The following is a 23,973-nucleotide window of genomic DNA, read 5'->3' as shown; positions in this document are numbered from 1 at the left end:
TCTTCTCCAGTCTTATCTTAGAAGTGATGAGCAAGTGGCAGAACCCAGTAATTGCAGTGGAAGTGATGGTACTTTTTCAAAAATCCAAATTGCCAGTTAAACAGCTGACATTATGGTAGTTGATTGCATGTTGAATTTATGCATTTTGACTAGAATTATCATTTATCACTGTACTTTGAATGGAAATATAAGTGAATTTTCCTGTAATGAATTCTGGATTCTAAAAAGGGAAATGTTAATTAACAGACAGCTAACTTGTGAATTTTGCTAAAATAGAGAGCTAAGGGATTTCAACTCTAGAGCTTTTTTAAGCACAGACCATAGAAAGTATAAGAGGAGTGATCAGTGGTAAAAGAGCTGCGTCTTGGAATATGAATTAGCATGTATGAAGTGAGAAATGTCCATCTTCAGCTGAGCTGGCATGGCTGAGAGGAAGCTCCCCTTGGGCGATGGTAAAGCAGCCTGGTAGTGAGAATGAGTAAAGATTGAATACCCTCTAGTATCTGTGTCATGTCAGAACTAACTTTTAGCCTCACTGAAAACTGAGATGATGATGACATCTATAGGGATGAAAGCCAGACAGTCAGTAGATCTTAGGGTAATTGAATTTCATTTTGCAATAAATGGACTGGAAGCAGATTTGAGTTGAATGCCCAGTGGATGAGGAGTGTGTAATGGGAGACGGGGACTAAAACGAGGTAGTTTTCCACTGTCACTTGCAAAACTGTTGGTATATGAGATTACTGCCTCATTAGCAAGTTTCAACTGGTATCATGTGACTGAAAGAAAGAGATACTGTAGGGAGCATGGATTATTAACTAAGGTGTGACTTTGGATTAATATCTTCTTTTAAAAAAATAGAAAAAATACTTTGAGACAAATGATTAAATATTATAGATATGGTGGGAAGCTGTATGGAATGCAGCAGCTGTTGATTTATTGCATTGGATTAGGTGAGTGTTGATAAGTGATTTCTTTTGCAAGGTAAATCAGATAGATACTGTCTTTTGATCTCACTGTCACTAGTAACTTCCCCAACGTGTGTAAGTGATGCTATTCGTTGTACTTCCAAAGAAGATGAGACCTGGTGAGAAAGAGGTTTGGTTAAGCAGAGATAGGTACTGTCAAAAGAGCAACTAGAAACACTCTCATCTGTGGTCAGTAGAGTTTCTTTATTGAAGACAAAATGAAAAAGGAGCTTGCATATTAAATATGTTGATACTGAAGGCAGACATCCTCCCAAGGTGATTGGCATAAGGTGGAAGAAGAACTAGGTGGCCTTAAAAGACTGGGTGAAAACAAGAGTTTCTACTAGAGATGTGCAGTTTGGCCTTACAGGGTATAGTAGGAATCTGTAGGTAAGCATGATGGAGGAAAAGAGAGATTAGGGTGTACTTCTGAATTGCGTGATGACTGAGACATCAAGAAGTGTGACCTTAAAGTAAAGATATCAGGAAGGTGACCTTAAACTAAACTATGCCATAGTATGGATGGGGTGAGATTTTTGTAGTAGATAATGAGTAGAGCTAATGCAATTGTAGATGGTACTTCAGTAAAATTTCCATATGCCTGCTGCCTGTATTGTAAAGCTGGCAGTTGAAACTGATGGGGATTGTTGGTGTCTTTTTCACAAAACTGTTTCCACAAAATGTCGTAAGAATGGAATCTCTGGCTCTGCAAAACAAAAACAAAGAAACTATGATGGTCCGATGCAATATACATCAACAAGAGATGCTGATGTGAGAAGAGGGCTACAGGAAAAGAGAAGGCAGTCTTAGTGTGGGAAAAAAAGAAAAAAGTGTGAAAATTGGTCAGTAGACCTTCTTGTGCTTTAAAACCTTATGTTCTGAAAAAAGTTCCAGTAAAAAAAAAAAACAAAATTAGAAATTATTTGCTTTGCTTCCACTGCATAAATTGTCTGTACAGAATTTAGAATTTCCTATTCTTGCATTTTCATCCAAGAAGCTAGTGGCACTCGACTGAAGAAGTAACTTGTGTAACTGCTTAACAGTAACAAATGTTTGACGTATCACTGTCTGTGCTATGTCATTTGTGGCTACTAAACTGACCTTTGATGTTGTCCCTTAGGTTCCTGATGTCATCAGCAGCATAAGGCAAGTCTCCAAAGCAGCGCTAAAAGAAGATGCCAAACCAAGTAAGGATAGTGAAGATGCCTTCTATGACTCTCAAAAATTTGAGGTCTTGTACTGCGGAAAGGTGACGGTGGCTCACAAGAAAGCTCCCTCCACGCTAATTGATGATTGCATTGAGAAATTTAGCCTTCATGAGCGCCAGCGCCTGAAACTATTAAATGAGCAGCGGAATAATGAGTCAAGTTTAGACTTACCCCTGTGTGAAGGAAATGTGCCATCTTCTCCATCAGATAGCCCGTTTGAGGAGCTGGACAGCCCAAGTAACACTGTAGGGCACGCTGCAATGTTTACAATTGGCAGCCAGACCAACTTGACCAACCTGGTCAGCACTCGTGGCTCCTTTCCAGAAAGAATTTTAGAGGACTCTGGCTTTGATGAGCAGCAAGAGTTTCGCTCCCGGTGTAGCAGTGTCACTGCAGTTATGCAAAGAAGGGTTCATGACACAAACCTGAAAATACAGCCACGCAGAAGACATGCAAGTGCACCCAGTCATGTTCAGCCGTCCGATTCTGAGCAGAACAGGACAATGTTGTTCCAGGTGTGTACTAGGATGAGCAGTTTCATGTTGGTTTTGCACTGTATCTTCCCCTGTGCAGTTTGAAGCTGAGACAAGTTTTGCAAGAAAAAATAGTATAGATTCAGTATGGTTTTGTGATTTGTCATAAATATTTATGTATCTGATCATAAATGGTTGAAATGCAAGTAGCTGAACTTTTAAGGAAGTCATCTCAATGTGTGAGCTCAGGTAAATTTTCAGAAAAATGAATTACTTGTGCAGTAATCACAGTTTCTAGGGAAATAATTATTTTATATGCAGTTTTGGTTTGTCTGTATTGGTGAGATCTAGGACCTAGCTGAAAAAAATGAGTATTCTTTCAAAAAGAGGATGGATGAAGGCTTCCATCCGAACAAATCCTCTTTTGTGTGTGTGTTATTAATTGCACAAAACTTCACATAAAACTATGAAAGCCTTATGTTTGGGCCATCCTCTTTATGATAATTTGTATTAATGTTCAGCATGTCTTTCCCAGATGAGTACTCAAATATCTCTGCACTGAAAGCTTCTTACTTCACACCTCCTGGTTATTTTTGCTCTTGCCCGAAGTGCATTTGATATCTTCAGAGCTTGTGTATTAAGAAAACAAAAGGACACTTAAAGGAGGTGACCCATAAAAGGAAAGCTCTTTGGACCTTAAAATAACAAGGGGCTAAATGTCTGGGTTTTGTCTTTCCATTTGCTTTAAAGATCATTCTGGTCTTTTATTCTCTTGGGGAAGTGTTAACTGAAGTGAGAATGCATTGCCCTTTAGAAAGCCACAGCTATCACTAGTAATGAAAAGGATTTAGCTGAAAAACTCCCTGAGGTCTATGGAGTAAGTTCCATAGGCTTGAGAAGCAGTTTGGGAAAGCTAAAAGATGGCTTGCTGCAAAACCTACCCTTTCTCGTCTGGAATTACTACAAAAACAAAAAGTATTGCCTTAAGATCAACATGGTTTCTCAGCTGATCTATAGCATAGTTTAAAAAAAACATTAAAATCTTCAAAATCTGTTTTTTCCTGCAGCTTTTAATTTAGCCACATTGTTTACTAAATGTTTTAGTATGGTCTGTCAAACATGTGGTCTTTGGACAAAAATAAACTTGAAAAGAAAGGGGGGCAGGGGGGAGGAGGGGGAGAGCTGTTTTCTTTTCAAGTCTTTTTCCTATTCAACTGAGAGTATTGTTCTTGCTGAAATATTCTTACTCAACATAGACTCAATTATGGCACCCTTGCTGCTGCTGAGTAAGCTGTTGTGCTGAAGGTATGTGAATAAGAAAGGTCTAGATTGTCACATTTTTGTTGCTGTTAATGTTGTGCCTCCAAGACAGTCATAAACTAGACTTATTTTTCTCCTCATTTTCCCCTGCCCCAGGTTGGAAGGTTTGAAGTTAACCTCATCAGTCCGGACACCAAATCTGTTGTGCTTGAAAAGAATTTTAAAGATATCTCCTCATGTTCTCAGGTAAGCATTAATAAGAAGCAATATGTAGATCATCAGGAGAAAAGGAATTTTTTGTTCTTTAGCTGGGTTGCCTTGCTGGTCTATAGGCAGCAGAAAAAAAGAAGCATAGAATTCTCTTTCAGCATTCTGTGCCGTTTTCCTTTATTCAGGGTCAAAGGCCAGTTTTAGCCAGTTGATCCTATCTAAATTACCCTGAAAGTAAGTAAATTGCTGTTTGACCCCATTGGCTCCTTAAAAAAAAAAAAAAAAAAAAAAAAAAGTGGGAGACAGGAGGGAATTTCGAGTGGTTGTGGCTAATGTACATACAGATCCTACACAAAGTTTGATCGTCTGCTTTTTGTGGGAGTACAGCTGAAGAAATTGGATATTAAACTGTGATTGCTTCATGAACACTTGCAGCAGATTTGAAGTACTGATTTGCCCTTACAGGAGTGAGAGCTGTTTTTCAAATTGGTGCTTTCACTCATCTGGTAGCACAATCATAATGCAAAGAGATTCCCAAAGAGCTTAAGTACAGAAAAGATGAATGCAAAATGACCAGTCTAAGCTCTGGTAGTGGCAACTTCGATCATTGGTCGAAAGATAAACTGTTCTGCTTTGGGAAGAGCACTGGATATAATTTTGGAAGTAGCTTAATCTCCATTTAGGATGCTCTGAGTGTGCTGTTTCAGGGCAGCTGCACTCCAGAAAGCCTCTGGAATGAAAGGAGGAGAGAATCAGATCAGCCTTCCAGAGCAACAGTAGTTCACCTGTGTCATTTCTTCTGGAGAACATGGCAGTAGGTGAAACTAGCTATGTCTAGTAATAAGTAAATGTGTCTTGTAACATTAAATGCCAGGGCCAAGGGATTTACCTTTCTATCTTGCTGTTGTTCATCACTTGCTTTCTTTGGGCACTTTCTGGTTTCAAGTCTTACTTTATTGCCTTCTTTCATTCGCCATGCACATGCATCACTTCAGGCCTCCTTAAATGTTATTATTGTAGTCTAAAGTATACTTCCTGGCATGCTTTAAACCTGTATTTCATTGTAATGCTAGTAAATCTGCTCTTGCAGGACTGTGTTACCAGTGCCAATACAAATTAAGAACTGGTCAGTACTTCTAACTCAAGTGGAGCCTTGAGCTACCAACTAAAGGTCCAGGCCCTTAAACAGACTTTGCTGTTTAACTACAATTTGTATTGGGCTTGGTAGAGAAAAAAATCAAGTGCAAATATAGAATCGGACAGTATAATCAAACAGTGATGTATTTATTAATAGCCTTATAATAAATCTAGATCAAAGAGATTATTAAAGCAGTAGTACAGAAAGCAAAATTTGCAGACGTCTCAAGTCTTCTGCTGTTTGGTACTACCCTGAATAAAAGTGACACTTCAACTTTATGTACTGGGCTCCTGGGTTGCATATACATACTGATAATAGTCAAACAAAACAGTCCTAAGTGGGGACAACCTTTGTTCTACTGATTTTAAAGTGGGGTGAAGACCGTGGCAGACGAGTAAAATAACTGTGTCCAGTAAATAGTGTAAGTCATGCTGTGTGTTAGGCTTTGGAGATGGAGTTTTTCGCTACACCTCTTTGCTTTCATATGGAGCAAAGCTTTTGTGATTTTGCATGCTTGAGTAACTCAAACAGGCCCTAACAATACTGTGGGGGTTTTGTTTGGGTTTTTTTCTAATGCAGAATGGCTACTTTAGAGAAGTCAGGGATTGTTGGGTTTTTTTTTTCCTCTATTTAATAGAAATGAAACATTTATTTGCTCAAGACTAAAGATTTGGTTGCATAAACCCCATCAGTACTTTTTTCGGTGCTAGCGACAGGGCTCCTCCGTTATGTATTTATAGGGCAGTGATTTAGTGCATATTGTGGGACTGCAGCCTGGGAATGTTTGTTCTGAGCTTTGCAGATGATGAAAAGGAGATGTTCCCTTCAGCTTGCATTCTGAATTATTTTAGTCTGGTCTAATAAAGGTATTTTTATTCTATAGCTTAAGTATGGTTGATGTGCTGCATTCAGTTCATTATCCGCACTCCATATAATTGTCAAAGCAGCAAATATAATTGATGATAAATCCCTGTGTCTGCTGCCTAAGCTCAGGTGTCGGACAGCTGTAGAAGTTTTTTTGTTGTAGCCTTGCTGACCTTGAGGGAACCCAGAACAGCAACAAACTTTGCTCTTTTGGCATGACAAGTCCAGCCACCCTCTTAAAGAAATGTGATGGAGGTACTGTTAATTGAGGAATGTCCTGTGCTATTTACACTTCAGTGATGCAAGTGTCATGTCCATCTCCCCCACAAATGTTCTTGTGTGGAGACTGAGAAATTGGACAGCTGTAGACTTGTTCAGGAGCACTGTCAGCAGAGAACTGGCATTGCACTGAACCGTTTTGAGTAAATGTTCTCCTTGCAAAACAGAAGGCAACATTTCACTGTTACATAGATCAACATATGTGTATGTGTCTGTTCTTTTTCATTTTATGCTTTTGAAGACTTCATGTGTCACAGGAAAATGAGTTCAATTAAGTCAGGATTAGTATGGACTGTGGTAAATTAATGTAGTTTGTGCCATCTTAGATGCCCTCTGCACCTTTGTTAAGTTTTGTTTAAGTAGCATAGATACAACTTTTGGAAATTTGTTTTTAAAAACTACAGCGTACTGTGACAATATGTTCAGTCTGTCACGTACGGCATTACCAGTTTTGTCTAGAGTGTTTTCTGTAGTGACAAGCAAGTTGTTTTGCCTCTTCTCCTCTTTCTACAATATAGGTGTTTTCTTTGGAGATGGATCCAAGCAACTGAGTTGTGCCTTCTGTTGTATTTGGACTTGAGGGATTAAGCTTTCTTTTGGAGAAAATCTACTATTACTATACTCAGATGATAAAAATATTGGCAAAAGCTTTAACAATAGTGAGTCATGTTCCATGAACTGAGACTGGGAATATAGTGCTTCTTAGGAAGCAACTCTCTTTGATCTTCTCAGTGCTGTTTTCAGCAAGGCAACGTTCCCTGTCAAGCAGTTAGACTAGGATCTTGATACTACACATCAATAGTAATGTGTAGTAAGTCTTGAAACTTCTGGTATCTAACTCGGTTTTGAAGAATTTATTTAAGAATTAGGTTGGAATTTTGCATGCCACCACTCATTCCCTGCTCTTTTTGGTGTAGTGCTAACTTACTTTAGAGGAAAGTGAAGATCTGTCGCTACTTTGATGCTAGTCCAGTCCCATGTTTTAGTGTGGGCTCATCACGTACATTTTCAACTGCAGAGATGATTTCAGATACAACCTAGGACTCTTTAGTTTGCTGCCTGAAAATCCATTTTCCTAATGGAAGAAATTCAGGTCCAGGTCTATTGCTGTATAACTTTTGGTTTGATTGTATAAAGAGCTTTATGTAACTAATAAATGCAAAAAGCAATTTGAAAGATAACTGCTGTAGTGGTAAAATAGATCATTAGGAGTATGAGTTCATAGTTTCTCGAATTTTTGTATTGGCAAGTGTTGGAGTCTGTTATCTATTTGTGGAAGCAAAACCTGTTTAGGAAATAGTCTACTAATGCTGTTTTTTTTAAACTCTCTTAGGGTATAAAACACGTTGATCACTTTGGTTTCATTTGCCGGGAATCTGTTGAACCTGGCTTAAGCCAGTATGTTTGCTATGTGTTCCAGTGTGCAAGTGAGTCTCTGGTGAGTATTTATTAACAATTCTGACCTTTCCGTCGGAGGATGTCTGAGACATTTCCTAAACCATGGGAGTCTCTGTTATTCTGCTGTGTCAACTGAGACTCAGTGGTCACGTCTTCTCAGGTGTGAGTCCTCAGTTGTGAATATGAAAACATGTAATAGGAAATACCTACATCCTGTTCATATATAGCTATATCCTGCTACTCCACTGATGCATATATCAAGAACATATAGAAAAAATCCAGATGGATGAGTTTGCACATGCAGACTGTGAGCGTATTTGGGCTCTGTATTTGATTGTAACTCTTGCATTTCTAATGATTAAGACATTTGGTTCCACATTAAACATGTAATTACATGCGTTGGATGAGTAACAAAGCTGATGATAAAACCCAAACATACTTTTCAGGGTAGGGTTTAAACTACTGGCTGATCCTGCGTGTGTCTTTAGCCTGCATGTGACTTTATCATTTTACCTGTAGCCTGTTTTATTCCTCAGGAGAAGAAAATAACAGCATCTTGTGAGAGAAGAAAACCATAGTATGTGTGGATGTATGTAGCTATAAAAAAGTCAGTTGGACATTTGATAAAGTATATATATCAGTCTATTGAACTTCCAGGTGCCAGTGATTTAACTGATAAAGGTAGCTTAGCTTAATGATGTGAGATGCAAACAAGGAAATCATTTTAGCTACTACATTTTTATTTTAAAGCTCTGACACTTTAAAAAGAAGCTGGTTTCTGTTTTTTTCTGTTCCGAAACATGTTTGTTCCTGATGCCTGTGCTAACAGCTGCTAACTCTTTTTCAGCTAATCTTAAAACCCTTCTAGCTAGCTGAACATGTAATTTGTTAATCCATTGACTAGCTTGAGAGTGAATAGATTACATTAATAAAACTTCCAACAGCTAACGGCCCTAGATGTACAATAGTAGCTGAGGCTGCACTTCTGTCAGTATGAGAGCTTCTTATGAAATCAGCTCCGACTCTGTATTAACAGAGAATGTTACATCTGACCTACTGATAAATCTGACCATGCATAATTCAAAGACTAAAAATGTGGTGTATAAAGAAACCATGTATTTATGAACCTCCTCACGTATTCTAGTACTGATGTGTGTGAGTATGCCCACATTGCAATATGAAATGAACATTCCTGAGCTACTTCCAGGTGCAGTTGCTTGGACCCCAGTGGCAGTTGGATTGTGGCAGGGCAGAGCTGTAAAACCTAATGCTTTCCAAATTCTGTGCTGCCAGGCAGGCTATGGCACCAGGCTTGTGTATGTTCGCTCTAAACCTAGCTACAGTCTGTGCTACAGTTCTCATGATTTTAGTGTAGTCATAATCCATATGCTTAGCACTGTACTGTGGATCTTATTTGAGAGGCATTGTTACCAACTCTAAAAATTTATCAGTCTGTATTGCAAGATGGATATTCACTGTTCAATGCCCTGCTTCATTGCTAAAGAGGGAGCACCCAGAAATTCCTGGTAGTGCTTAAAACTGGGGTTAAAAAAAAAAAAAAAAGGTAAAAAACCTCAAAACCTAAATGTATTGGGACACAAACTAAATCAAATATCCACAGTCAAGGCCCCCCTGCCCCCACCCAGGTGAAAGACACTCAAAAAAAGTCTTTGTTTTCAATGTCAGACTACATGATTTTGGTCTCAAATATTTATTTCAGCTTTCTACTTCCTGCTTATAAAAAAACCCAACAGGTAAAAGCAAGGATATGATTTGGCAGTAGAATACTAATTTCTTTCCTAAGATTGTCATCAAGCTGTTGTCTCCCTTTTTCCGTGCTAGTTCAAAGACTCAAGTGACCAGCTCTTAGTAAGCATTGTATTCCTCTAAAATACAGACAGGGAACTCCAAGTGCTTTGTGTATAAGGTCTGGGAGTGTATTTGGATGAGTGTGGAGAAACACTGTCACCTTGACCTCTCTTACATGAAAGTTTGAGCTTTTCCACTGCTGTTGTGTGGGAACATAGCACCACTGTGTTTGTGTTAGTGGTAAAGATCAGGGCAGACTGCAAAGCACTTAAAGGTAAGTTGGTGATTGTAATGAAGCTGGTAGCCAGTTTAGTAGCCTGGAGAAAAGTGAACTGCTGTGGGAAGCTCCCGTCTGCCAGCGGGATGAATCTGTGGGATTTTGCGCTAAAATGATGCAGTGGTAGGAAGCAAATCATTCAGAGGGAGCATGTGCAGTTTACAGGAGAAACGTGAAGCTAAGGAAAAAGAAATTAATGCTTTTTATTTAGCCAGCATATATTCAAGCCAAAAATTCCCACTTGCAGCTTCTTAAAACAGCAGCTGCCTGCCCAGTAAGCTTGGGCAGCAGCAGCAGATAGATACTCAAAATTACACTGTCTGGCTGAACTTGAAGAATGGTGAGCATCCACAGAAAAGGTAAAAAGCTGGAAATTCAACCTTGATCTCTTTAGAAGACAGCAAAAGGTTTTATTTTGATTATAAAGCACCTCTCTGTGATGTGATTTATAAATCTAATTTGACATATATGGCATGCATTTTTGTTTATATACTCTCTTTTCCCTCCTTCCTCTATAGGTTGATGAGGTAATGCTAACCCTGAAACAAGCCTTTAGCACTGCTGCAGCTCTGCAAAATGCCAAGACGCAGGTTAAACTGTGTGAGGCCTGCCCTATGCATTCATTGCACAAACTTTGTGAAAGAATTGAAGGTAGCAGCTGAGTTTATTTTCTAATTGTGTTTTTCTGATTAGTCTAGAATTTTAATTATGTTAGCCAGTGCTTTCAACTTAAGCGATATAAGGACAGAGGGAAAAGAATCCCAATAAGCAATTCTAACCATCCTTTGCACTCTCTGTAATCAAGTGGAGGTGATTGCAGTAATGATCCCGCAACTGAATGCAGTATAGCTTCTGTTATAGATACATACTCTTTCATCATCATACCTCTCTTAAATTTTTAGCAGTGCAGAAAAATCCACCAGTTCACCTTCCATTTGTTTTTTTTTATTTTTTTTTTTTCCCGAAGGTGCAGGCTTTCAAAATGAGTCATAAAAAGACAGTTCTGATCAAAAATGATCTTGCTTTCTTGTGTTTATTCTTTCCTGTGTGGAATTATTTTTTCCTTCTTTGTGTTTTTTCTCTTACACACTTCAAAACCTAGTTCTATTATGGGGAAATAAATGATTGAGTTAGGAGATTAATAACCAATAAAGAAAGTTAGGGCAATTACCTGGCTTCAAATACGAGTAGACAAACCTTTGTAGTTTCTTTGGAAGTGAGGTATGCCAGAACACATGCAAAAAAAAATAATCTTACAAGATAGAATTAAAAAAATAAATAATTAGTAACGGGATGCTATTTTTATAGTCACTCCACTATGTCTCCTTGCGAAGCGTTGTACAAAAAAAACCCCAAGTATGTTATAGTAGTCTTTTATCTTGTGCCCTGGTGATGATGGTGCTGGCAGTTGCCGGTTCTCCCATTCATGAGGTACGTAGCTCCCTCTGGTGGATGAAAAGCGAAGTATAAAATCTTGGTGGAGCGAAATTCTGCTAGGTTGTGAAGAGTACTTTCTGCGTTTAACAACAGATATTCAGAAGTGATAAAACTTAACAGGGAAAGTCCTCTGTAAATGAAAAACTGTAGAGGCTTCTTTATAAGGCAGCGTAAGTATCTTGAACACAGGTACTTGCAAGCCTGGGATGAGTATCCGGTATTAAAATAAAATCTCTTCTAGGACAACAACTTGAGTACCACAATAATAGTTTCATAAACTTTGTTCTTAGTGACTGAAAAGGCATACTTTACTGTTCCTTTGTTTTTATCCATCTGCTTTGTTTAGAGTGTAGAAATTTATCATAATCCAACCTAGAGCTTCATGAATTTGGAAAAATCTTTATCTGTTCTGATTTTACAGTTTTCTGTTAATGATATCTACCTTGATGGAAGACCTGTGTATCTTCATTTGATTCAGGGGTTTTGTTTTCCCCCATGATTGCCCTGTATCAAACATCAGGAATTCTTTCCTTTATTCTTACTGTTTTTTTGCTATTCTTGATTTTAAGTCTCTTCAGTTCTCTGGTATGACCGTACCATACCATTTGCTTGCGTAGAAATGCATCAAAGTTTTTCAATTAACAGCACCTGAAAACTTAGGAGGATCCTGTGTGTTGAGTATGTCTCCGGTTATATCCCTGATCTGTTCCTCTTTTCCTCCTCTGCCGTACAGTTGTCAGGCTTCCAGCTTTCAGTGATCTCTTGGCACTAGGACAGAAGACATCAGCGGGGTAGGGAGCACAACCTTTTACACAGGAGCCAGACACTTAGCTGCTGCTAGTTCTGTTTTTACCACTAAAGAAAGGAGACAAAACCATGTGGTTTAGTAAAACCTGAAGCATTTTGTATCGTGTATACTGCAGATATACAGCTGTTATATGTTAAACTTGTTTCAACTCAAATGAAGGCTTAAATCTTCTACTATCATTGTTTTCAAAAGTTTTTTGAGAGATCATTTGAGAGTCTAGAAGCTTTAATGTTCCTTTCTTTTCTCAGGACTCTATCCACCAAGAGCCAAACTTGTAATTCAGAGACATCTGTCGTCACTAACTGATAATGAGCAAGCAGACATTTTTGAACGTGTTCAGGTAATATGTTAGAAGCTCTTCTTCAAATTTGAAAAAGACCATGATAAAATGGACTAGATGGTTTTGGTTTTGATTGTTTGGTTTGTTATGCAGCTGATCTAGAATTTACTAATTTTTCCACTAAACATCATACTGAAATAGCATGCTCCAACCTAACCTCATGTGCGATACACTGCTGTCGGAAAAGTTTTGATTCCCAAGTCTGCAGAGATGCTGTGTGTTCATACCCAGAGTATTTTTTTTTCTGAGCTTAGTTCTTCATCTGTAAACACATTTCCCTACTTAAAATTGTTAGGGGAGTGAGTTGAGAGCAGATGAGACAAGCAGATACTGGGAACGTGTCTGGCCTTTACAGAAGTTGCCTTTTTTGACTTGCTCTGAGGCAAGGTTCTGGTGCAAGCAAGTGTACTCAAGTATATGAAGCATACAATAATTTAGGCTTCCAAAGGCTATGCTCATCCCTAGCTCATTCCCTGAAGAAGGGAGTGGCTGTTTGATTTTCCTGTGTTCCTTACTCCATTTATAAGGCTATAGAATGGCAGACAGCCTCAGAAAACAAAATGTGTGGGCGTAAGGCTCCCTCCCCTCCACAGCCTGTAACATTTTTCCATGTGGAAAGTCTTGGTCTGTTCTGCTCAGGAGTACGAAGGCACACAAAGAGTAGTCAATTTGGCATACTAATAGTATGCCGTAGCATCTGGCATATTGGTATACTAATTTCAAAGAATACATACGTATGTAAGGGAAAATAAGCAAATCATGACTTGAAAGAACTTTATTCTCTTCTTTGCTGTTACTGACAGAAAATGAAGCCTGACAGTGACCAGGAAGAAAATGAACTTGTGATCTTGCATCTGCGCCAGCTCTGTGAAACTAAGCAGAAAATGCATGTTCACATTGGTGAAGCACCATCGGTAAAGCTTATTTTTGTATTATTCCTCTCCTTCCTCCCACCCTGTTATAATGCAACCTGCAATTTTATCAGGGCCACTGCTAGAGTTCATTAGGGATAGCTGAAGCTGGGTATTGTAATTGAGAGGACTGTGAAAGACAATTAATTTGATTTATAGTGGCATGCTTGTGTTTTGTTAAGTTTGGGGGGCACAAAAGGAGGGAAGAAAGACAAGCAATTATTTTTAGGTCTAGATTTCCTTACTGTGTGCGGATACCTCTTCTGTCCTTTTTTGTTCTCCCTGATCCCCACTCCCAAACAGTTATTTCTAGGGAGAATAGGGATGAAGAGGGCATTAGTTTCAGTTTAAACTACAAACTTAATCTAGCAAAGAGAATGGGTGACAGTACTGTTAAATTGATATGCTTTTGCAAGATAGTCTTTAGGGATGGAATGTGCTTTTAACTGTGGGGTTTTATGCGTTTGTGTTTTAGGGGGTGTGGGGTTTTTTGTTTGTGCTGTTCTTTATAATGAAGGCCAAGGATACGTTGTTTATTATGTAACTTGGTTCAGCTCTGGTCTTTGGAGGTCTGCGATTACAAAAAAGAATTGCCAAAGCTGAATTGTGCCCTTGCTTATTTCAACAGACTGTTTCTAACAGTGCAATTCCAGAAGGCACCACGAGCGGTGGCAGGTTTAAACTTGACATTTTGAAAAACAAGGCCAAGAAATCCTTGACTAGCTCACTGGAAAATATCTTCTCAAGGGTAAGATTAACAACTCATTGTCAGCAGCTCTCTCAGATAACCTTGACAGTAAAGACCTAGCAGATTATTTTTTTGTTTTGTTTTTGGTTTTGGCCTCAGTCTGATAAATACTCAATGAGGCAATATTGTGAAATCTGAGGGTTACAGCTGGGTTGATAGTGACTTAGCTGTGCTAGAAAGTTTATGTAAGCCCACACATACATAGGAAAAAGGGCAACTTTCTGAATAGGTTCATTGTAGGTGGCAAGAGATTAGCTGAGCATTATCGGATGCGTTGCTTCAGAATAAAAAACATCAATCAGGATGGTTACATGATCCCATAAAGAGACATTTTATCTTATTTTTTGAAAGTGTGAATAAATGTGCCTGCATAAATGGGAAATCTTTCTGTTCTGTGAAATAATGCCTTACTGCTCGTGGCTAAAATTGCTCTTATTGATCACTAAAAATCTTTAGAAAGTATTAACAAAGTTGTCCTTTTGCAGGGGAAAAAAACCCAAACCAGTAGACTTAAAAAGTGAGTTGTTGCTAGCCAGGTATGTTGTGGAATTGCAGAGAATTACTGGAACTTTTTTATATTAAAGTGGAGAATAGGTGTATAGAGGAGTAAGTGAAGAAGGCTGGGTGCCTGGGATCCAGTATGTTGTTCCAGAGGAGGTGTGATGGGCTGTAAATACTGGATGGTGAGGCTTAAATATAATTTGGAGCAGTGAAATTAAGTTCCTTCTGCTAGTAATTTTAAAAGTACCATGCTGAATCAAGGTCTAAGTTGCACTTGTCCTGCAGCTTACATAGGCATGCCATAAAGTAACCTACAAATGTAGGATGCCACAGATGTTCCCTGTAAAGGAGGCAAAATATTATTTGCCAGGGAGAATGCTTAGAGCTTTCAGTTAGGTGTGAATTTGATCTAGGACTGAAGCTAGAATTAGAACTCTCCTGGTCAAATCTGACCTCTGTTGTGCAGCAAGTTTTACACTCTAGGGACTTGGTCTGAAGCAGGGGTGGGGGATGGAGAGAGGAGGAGGGAGGGTGGAGAGCAATGATGGTCAAAAGATACAGATAATTTCAGCAGTCTGGAATATCATCACATGGTGACAGTCATGCCTGTGCTGAGTCTGATTTGTTTTCCACATCTAAAGGGGCATGTGACTGGAAAGTGATCTAGCTCTGACCAGTGGGTTATTAACCCTGTGGTGGCTGTGGGACAGACATTCATCACTGGGAACAACCCAGTAAAGCAGCCCTGACATATACAGACATACTAGTACTCCAGTCATGTCAAGGAAGAATCACTTAGATGGCTTCAGTTGAGTATCTGAAGGGAAATTGCTTATATATTGTTGGTTTTGATATAGTATGTTTCTTCTCACCGGGGCCACTGTAGCATACTGCATGTTATAGCATGAGGATCTGTACAGTCCATGATTGAGTTCAAGAGAAGTGGACACCTGAGTCTGGATTAGGGCCATTTTAAGTTTGCTCTTTAAGAAGTGGATTTGCAGTTGTGAGGAAGGTTGTCTCATCTTTAACTTAAAGCTGCGATAGATCAGGAGCAGCAGTAGAGTATCGTGATACACATAGGGGTTCATCCTTGCAGACCCATTTAAAGGTTACACAATGCAAGACCGAGAAAAATACTTTATAGTGCAGCTCAACCACTAATTATTTGATTAAAGCAGGTATATACAATGAGTATCTCTGTGCATATATACTGTGTTATGTGCTTAAACATGTTAGACAGTGGCAGTTCCGATAGTTCTCATTCTTCATCAAGCTATTACAACAAGCCCAATGGATCATGGCTAATTTCTAAAGGTATTTAGGCACCAAATACCTATTGGTGTGGTGGGTTTTCCCCTCCTTAAATCAGCTGCAAATCACATGGTATTGATGTAATGGGATGCAATTATGCATGACTTAACTTCATTTTAAAGTACATTTAGTAACAGAGACCAAGAACTTTCAGTTTTGTTTGGTTTTTGTTTGTTTGTTTAAGTTGGCATTTGGCATCTTTTTGTAGATGAAAACATTTCAGTAAAAAGTAAAAGTCAGAATATGTGGGGGAGAGATGCAGCCTCAATCTTAGCAAAACTAGAAATAAGTATGTAGTAACCAGATATATAGGAACACTTTAAGTGGATGGCATCTTAACTAGGTAAATAGCATCAAGTGACATTTGAAGCTACTTGAAGGAGTAGCTGCTCACTGCTCACCATAGGGAAACATGCTGGGTTCTGTGCTCTGGCTTCACATAGGCCCAGAGGAATGTCACTTTGTTACTTGTTTGTTTTGCTGGACTGATCTTATTTTTGTCAGGTTTGAACTGAAAACAGGCAGTGGCTTCCTAATGAGGTACCTTAGAAAAATAAATATAACCTCTGTTTGACCTCATGAACAGATTTCTTCCAGCCCATGCTGCACTAACATTTTCTGTTGCTTTTTTCTGAACGAGAAAGCCCTTCTTACAGTGCCAAAAATGTGTGTTTTTAAAGCTAGTGAGAAACTTCCAAGTTATCCTTTGCTCTTGTTTTATTGTGAAGGGTCAGTGAAGAGAGAGGGCAGTGTATTCATGGGTAATGAGCTTAAATGGGATAAAGTACTTAAAAGGCACTCTAAGTCTTGAAAATAAACCTTGCCAGGAAAAAGTAGGCTAAATAAATACTGCTGATAGTTTTCCCAAAACCTAGACTATTTTTCCCAGATAAAGTACTGAAAGCAACTTGCTTCAGCAGATGGAAGTGTCCCAACAGCATCCATCACCAACATTTAATGGGAGTTAAAGTTAGGAGTGGAAGGTAGTCAAAAGTATTGTGGCTCTATTGCCTCTTCCTGTGAAACCACGTAGCTGTTAACAAGTTCAGGAAAGATCTGCTAACACTAGGTTTTAGCAAATTTGCCTTGGGTTTATCTGCAGTATAACTGGAAAGTCTTGTTTGTATCCGGTACTATTTGGTTGGATTTGCAGCCAGAGGACATTTAGTGCTTTCACTACTTCTGCCCGGTTGTACTTAATTTGTCTGAAATATGTAGATACGGAGTAAACTCTGCTGAGATTGTAGTATGTCAAATGCATCTGTTAGCTGCAGTGCATGCACAGTACTGAAGTCTGGAGCTTTTTGAAGTCGGCTGTTTTACCTCAAATAGATCAGGAAATACTCAGTTGCTTCGAACAACAGAGCTGCAAGTTTAGAGCTCTTGGGAGAAAGGGTAGAAGATACAGTTTTGCCAGCTAAAGATGCCACTGCTTGTAAAATCCAGTGCTTACCCTGTGATCTGTCATCTTATGTCAAATGTGTCATGTGCCTGAACTGTCCTTTGTTCACCTGCATGGCTGTTGCCATCTTGGCTTAACCTTCAGAAAGAGGAAAAAGACCAGGTTAAATTACTTACCTTTTTTTCTTGCAGGGAGCCAACAGGATGCGAGGCCGCCTGGGAAGCGTGGACAGCTTTGAGCGCTGCAACAGCCTTGCTTCTGACAAAGTACGTAAAGCGCTTAGTTAAAATTGGCACGTTTTTATACGTGAGCGTTAATGAAGCATAGATACGGCAGTCTGCTTTGATTTAAGGGAAGCAGGACAAAGCACATCAATTTACAAAACTCAAGTAAGAGTTTCCACTGGGAGGTGGATGGTGTGAGAACGCTGGCATGTATGTTGACTTGAAGCTTCAGTTTAATCTGCTGTTTGACTGCCAGTCCTGTTTTTCTACACTTCCCTCGCCTCTACAAAAAGCAGGGAGTTTCTTGTCAGCTTCTGCCTTGTTTCACTGAAGTAATTAAAAACACCTCGTTATCTCAACAAAAGGAAATGCTCTGAAGGTGAAGAATCCCTTCTGTAAGTAACAGTTGCTTTAGGGAAGTAAGAATTTTTGACCTAAAACCAGCTGTTGGGGATGCTGTATGGGGGCGAGCGGGCGGAACTCTGTTCACTTTCTTTTTGTTTCCTGTTTTTAATGTTTTACCTCACGTGAGGATTGGTTGGTGGTTTTCCCAAGAGGTGAAGATTCTATTATGGTTTTCCTGCTACAGTTGCTCACAAACTGGCTGTGCAATAACAGCCTGTCTTCCAGGATATCTTTCTGACGGTACAGGAAGTATGCTCACGATATGTCGAGGGAACTAGCTGAAAGCAGTTTCCCTAGTCTCTTCAATTCCTGTATTTTCCTGAAAGAGCCAGAAGTCCGGTAGCTGGAATGCTGATCCCTGGGAGAGGATGCCCAGAGTAATTAGTACGTTGTTTGTGCTGCATATACATTTACATTCCTCCCTCCTCTTTTTTTTTTTTTTTTTTTTTTTTTAAAGAAGGATGCTACTGGCTTTGAGTACATTATCAAAGGATGTCTGGTTTTGGTGATAATTAGCATACAATAGGCCACGACCAAGAAGGGGGAGAGGCTTTGGTGCCCTGATGCGGCACGCAGCCGGTGGGGCTAGGCGAGAGCTCTGGCAGGGCGCTGAGCCGCGGGCCTCACACCACCAGCACTTCCTTTCAGGACGCTTCGCCGGGTGATTCCCCACCAGCTACTCCTCCGGCGTCCCCCGTGTCCTCGGCCTGGCAGCCGTTTCCAGAGGAAGGCTCGGACTCCCCCCAGTTCAGGAGGCGCGCGCACACCTTCAGCCACCCCCCCCTCCAGCACCCGGCGGAGGATAACCTTCCAGAACGGGAGGTCGCAGAGCGCCCGGTCCCCGCTGCTGCGGCAGAGCTGCGTCGAGGCGACAAGGTGAGTCGGGGCACGCCGCGCCGTGCGCCTGCTCCCCCATGCCGCTTCAGTACGCGAGCCTCACCCGCGTGCCTTCTTACGGGAGCTGTTCCTGCACTGCTCTGGGTTTTATTTATTTTTCTTTTCATCCGTCTTCTCTGCCACGGAGAGTTTGGTGCTTTGCAGTAACTCACTAATCCCAACATTAATGGTTCAAGGGAAGCATCAATCCAGTGAATTGATCATCAGGTGGGATGCCGGCACCGAACTATTTATTTGTCACCTCCGAGCTGAGCCTTTTTGGCAGTGTTGGAAGTCAGGCCCTTTGGAGAAGAGGTCTTCACTGCTTTTAGATGTGGAGATGGTAGCCTGATGGTTTCATGCCAGGATGAAAAAGGCACTGACAGTTTCACGCGTCCATCACTGTGTTAGCCAAAGTTCCCAGGGAGTGTGTCGAGAATTGGAGCTGGTGAGGAGCCTCACAAAAGGGCTTACGGATTACACACGTCCGCTGAACTGTCAGGCATGCCAGTTCCTTGTTTGCCTTTCTCCAGAGCTTCCCTCTGTAACTTCTTTCCTCTTCCTTTTTGGAGTCTCTCCAGCTGCCAAGTGGAGGAGCGTTCCCTCAGGGGTTCCCTCGCTCAGCCAGAAGGGGTCCCCGCAGCTCCTTGGGGGCCTCTGGCTCTGCTTTCTTTTTCTGCCTCCATCCTGGCTGCCTGCAGTAAGTGACCATGCAAACGCTGGTACCTTTACAAGATTCAGGCCCAAATGAGCTGATTTTTTTTATTTTCTGTTAGAGGAGCCCTTTCTCCAAACCACTTGTCTGTTTCAGTACTTGGCTGCAATTCTGCTTTTTGTGGGCTCTTTCTAAAAATGGTTAGAAACAATAATTTCTCTCCCCTTTCATGTCTAGATCAGTGTGAATGCTGCACCAGCTTGCAGAGAAAGGCAAAAAAGTTTATTCTGTTTAAGAGAATGGAGGGGGTTGAAGGGTAAGAAACTAGCCTTGAAGTAGCTTTGTTACATTGTGTTTCTGAAAAGATAAATACTGTGGTTTTTACTGAAATAAACTTTGGTTATTTTTTTTTTCCCCACTGACCATGTTGTACACAAACAGGAAACCCTGGCAGTTCAAACTGAAGGACTTGCTGACTTCACTTCTTTGTATTAACTTTTTAAGAAGTCGCTGATTAAGCGGCATCATCAGCAGATTTTCAGTCAAAACAGTTTGTAGCAACTTGGTTTTAGGCTGGGATTTTTCCTTCTCTCCTTTCCTATTGAGGATTCATCAAAAGTGTTAAGTAAAAGAAACTTAATTTATTTTTATGCTCCCCCCCCCCCCAGCTTGTTACTAACACTAAATAATGTTTTACTGTATAGTAGTTAAACATACAAACTAAACACTTCACAAAAAAAAAATCCAAAAATATTGCATTTAAATGATCTCTAATGTGTTCTAGCAATACATGTTATTTACAAAAGCAAGAGGAAACTGAATGGAAGAAACAAAGTGGTTCATGTTATTGGAAACAGGTTTCTAAGGATATTTTCTGTACATTTCAGGGACTCTTTTTCTGAGTTTACTTTGAGAATAAACACGGCTAAAGAAATAAGGTGGTCTGCCTTTTCCTGCAATGTCATTTAAATGTTTCCTGAAAGAAATCAGCTGTAACAGCAAAATCAGTATCATCAGGGAAACTGCCCAGCAGTGCATTTGGTACATTTTATCTTCTGGGAAACAAAGTTCCTATAAGCCAAGATGAGGTTCTTGGCCAGTATCTTTAATCTGAATGTTTTTTTGTTGTGTCCGAATACATGCTGACCCATCTGCTATGTTCTCTTGTTGCCTGCACAGCCCTGTTGTCGGGGTTTGGCACACTCTCAATGAAAATGAATCTGCGTCACCTGGTCTCCCTTCCTCTGTCTCTGCCCCTTCCTTCCTGAAAACCTTATACCAGGGCTCAGGAAGGTTGCTCCAGCACTCGGAAAGCCAGTTCTCCAAGAGGTGAGAGTGTTGTATACTTCCTAGTTCTTCAGTGCCACCAGCTTAAGATCAGGATTCCAAGTGCAGTGCAGCACATGGGATCTCTCCCACTCTGCCTTGTGATCCTGCATTTCTAACAGACTTCCTAAGTACTTGATGCAAATGGGCGAATAGGCTTTTGGCCAAAAAAGCCTGTTAAAAATAGAGGCTTGTCTGCTAACATCTTGTAGCTTTGACCTGTTTCTGTTGCAGTGTTGCAAATCTGCTGCATTGGTTTGTTGCTTGAAATGCAGTGTTTTTTAGGAGTGTCACGCCAGTTTAATGCTTTCTCTGCTGAATGCAAACCAGCATGTGTTGCTGTGATCATTGGTATCTGAAAATAAGAAAAAAGCAGTGTGACGAGTGTGCAGTACTAATGTGGGATGCCTGTGCCTGAGGAAGGGGAAATGCCAAAAACAGCTGGGTGATACTAGCTGTGATGTGAGATGTTTAGAGAGAATCAGCAAATATATTCCAATCGAAGAGGAGTGGGGAAGAAGCGAAGTGCAGGAAGGGCTTCCTGACATCAGTGTGAAAGACAGTGTCTGAGTGGAAGTCACACTACTTTTTACTGTAAGAGGAGGCTCTCCTTCAGGACAGTGCTTGAGGAAGCTGCATATGGGTTGTTTTTCTGAAGTAGGCCTGTAGTGAATAAGGTGGAGCCGTAGTTTTGAACTTCTTGATCTTTTTTTGCCAGTAGTTGGCCTTTCTATTCCTCTTCTGTCAATGACCACTCCTTTTTCCTTCATCAGTCTGTCCTTGTTCACTGAACTACTCGTGTTTCTGGTACCCTTCATCTCTGAGTGTAGCTCTCCCCTAATCATTCACAACAGAAGACTGTGGAATTCTAGAAGGTGCTTTTGTGACTGTTTCTCCCTGGAAAAATAACAGTAGCTTACATTCTTACCGAAAACAAGTGTTGAGATCTGGATTCTGGGTGTGTTAGACTCTAATATCTGGGATTTCCGTTGTATGAGATGGATGTAAAAGTTTTTAGTGGTGCTTAAAGATATTTTTTTCATCTTGTGGAGCACAATTTCATTAAACACTGATTAGTTTGTCATCTTCATTTTTAGGGTAGAGTGTAAGAAATCATGTAAATATACAAACTAATGCAAAAGGCAGTTGACCTGAACGTGATTCTAAGGTACAGTTTAGGTTAGTTAATCTCTAATAATACATGTGTTAGAACAAATACAAAGTATGTATCATCTCCTTAAGCACAATTTATTGTACGTTGATTTCACTTAACATTTGAAAGAGTAACATCAGAAAGAGACAATCTGTTATTGGTGTACAGCATGCAGCCAAAAACTGTGATGTAGACATAATTACAAAACACCTAGTGGGAAAATTCTACAGTTTAGGTCCTTCCAGCAGAATAATCTTGTATATAGGTGGAATAAGGTGATAGATCCTTACAGGAAGGTGACTGTATAGCCTTCATGGCAGGATGCCTGCTGGCCCTGCCCCTCACCACCTTCCACTCCCCTGCAATCCCACAGCTTTTAAGAAGTAAACGGTAAATTGTCCAAATTCACTTTCTAATACAGGGATAATGTAAATTAATCATTAATTTTCAGAGGTGTTTCCAAAACCAGTCTTCAAAATATTTCACAGTTTTGAAGGCAGAGTCACTTTAAGATGACCCCACCTTTTTACCCCAGCTCAAATGAATAAGGAATAAGCAATAAGCAGTGTAAGTTTCTGAAATTTGAGAGGAGAGATTGCCATCTTGTCCAGTGTAGAAGCAGGCTTTTAATATCGCCTGTTCTAATCCTTGTGTCCAGTAATAGTTACTGTATGAGTGCATGGGATGCTTAGATTTTCCGTTCCCTACTATGCTGTGGTAGCACTGGGCTAAGTAGCAGGTGAATTATGAAAGCTGAATTTAAAGAAACCGATGAGCACACACTAGGGTGTGCAGAGAAATGGACAAAAAACCCCAACCAACCCCAAAACCTGTCTCTTACAGACTACCTCTTATTTGGGTTCCAGTCCAACTTTGCTTCTGTGTTCCCATCAGTTAGCAGGCTTGGTCCAAGCTGAGCTCATGCCCAGGTCAGTTTGTACAAACAGCTGGATCCCATTAAACCTAGCTTTCTGGATTTGGGGAATGTAGGTATTGATTTATTGTACTAAAACTGTACTATAATGCCAGCAAATTCCAAGCTGAAATTTCTGAGGCTATAACCCTTACTGGAATTGGTTTTGTATGCTGGTCAAGGTACTGTGTTTCATTATAATGAAGTTTTGAACTGCAAGGTGGGTTGATCTTCAAATTAGGAGTAATTCCCAGAAGACCACCCTGTTTCTACTTAGCTTTTACAGTGTACAGGTTTCTGACAACATTTAATCTTGAATTTGTGTGAAAACTCCTATGAAAATGGGATCTCATTAGCTATAGGTCTCGCTGGGAGCAACTGGGCCTGAACTGTAATGGTAAGGAAATGGCAGTAGCAAGGGTGAAGTGTTGACATCTAGTTGGGTTCATGAGGTGATTAAAACAGATATAGTCAGAAAGAAGTGCCAGATGGATAATGCTGATGATGAGAGTGACTCGGGTAATCCAGCTGTCAATTGAGCTGGCTAATAGAGAATGAAATATATTGTCCAGCTGACAGTGGCTGAAACTCTTTAAACTTTCCCTGATTTAGCTTGCAAATGTGTGTTGTGCCATGAGGTTTACAAATGAGAGGAAGTTAAATTTTTTTACGGTAGGGTTTTTCTTACGGGTTGTTTTGTTTTGTTTCTTTGGGTTTTTTTTCCTTTGGGAATTTTTCACAGGGAGGACCATCTTCTGTCCCAGTAGGCTCAATATGAGGTGTTCTTAGCATGCTCATGTGAGTGAATGTTAGGTTAACGTGGTAGCCCTTTACGATCTGAAGGCTACAAGCTGTTTAACTGTTAGGAACCCTAATTAAAACTTCAGTGCAATTTCCTCTCTAAGAATAAACGTGGTTACTAGAAGTGTATCCTGGCCGCATTGCACTGGAGAAAAATTCTTTATAGTCTGACTTCTCATATCATGTAACTTTGAGACAACACATGATGCAGCAGGTAGTTTTTCTTGTGGTCTGGTGAACTTCAATGTGCAGGAGCAGCGCCCGTTTCATTTGGA

The 23,973-nt window shown here is 40.1% G+C and overlaps 1 protein-coding gene across 1 annotated transcript in view; it reads left to right on the top strand.

Annotated features, from left to right (window-relative positions):
* Positions 1–23,973, top strand: part of TBC1D4 (TBC1 domain family member 4) — a 117,334-nt gene that overhangs the window by 67,498 nt on the left and 25,863 nt on the right. Inside the window, 10 exon segments of the mRNA XM_040584212.1 lie at positions 2,089–2,691; positions 4,066–4,155; positions 7,734–7,838; positions 10,403–10,535; positions 12,378–12,469; positions 13,273–13,383; positions 14,009–14,128; positions 17,537–17,611; positions 18,623–18,751; positions 18,753–18,850. Coding sequence (XP_040440146.1) covers positions 2,089–2,691; positions 4,066–4,155; positions 7,734–7,838; positions 10,403–10,535; positions 12,378–12,469; positions 13,273–13,383; positions 14,009–14,128; positions 17,537–17,611; positions 18,623–18,751; positions 18,753–18,850 — 1,556 coding nt within the window.

This window comes from Falco naumanni, chromosome 2 (assembly GCF_017639655.2).
Source record: "Falco naumanni isolate bFalNau1 chromosome 2, bFalNau1.pat, whole genome shotgun sequence".
In the NCBI taxonomy this organism is placed as follows: Eukaryota; Metazoa; Chordata; class Aves; order Falconiformes; family Falconidae; genus Falco; species Falco naumanni.
The sequence above is the reverse complement of the archived record's forward strand: the minus strand, read 5'-3'. Positions and strand labels throughout refer to the sequence as shown.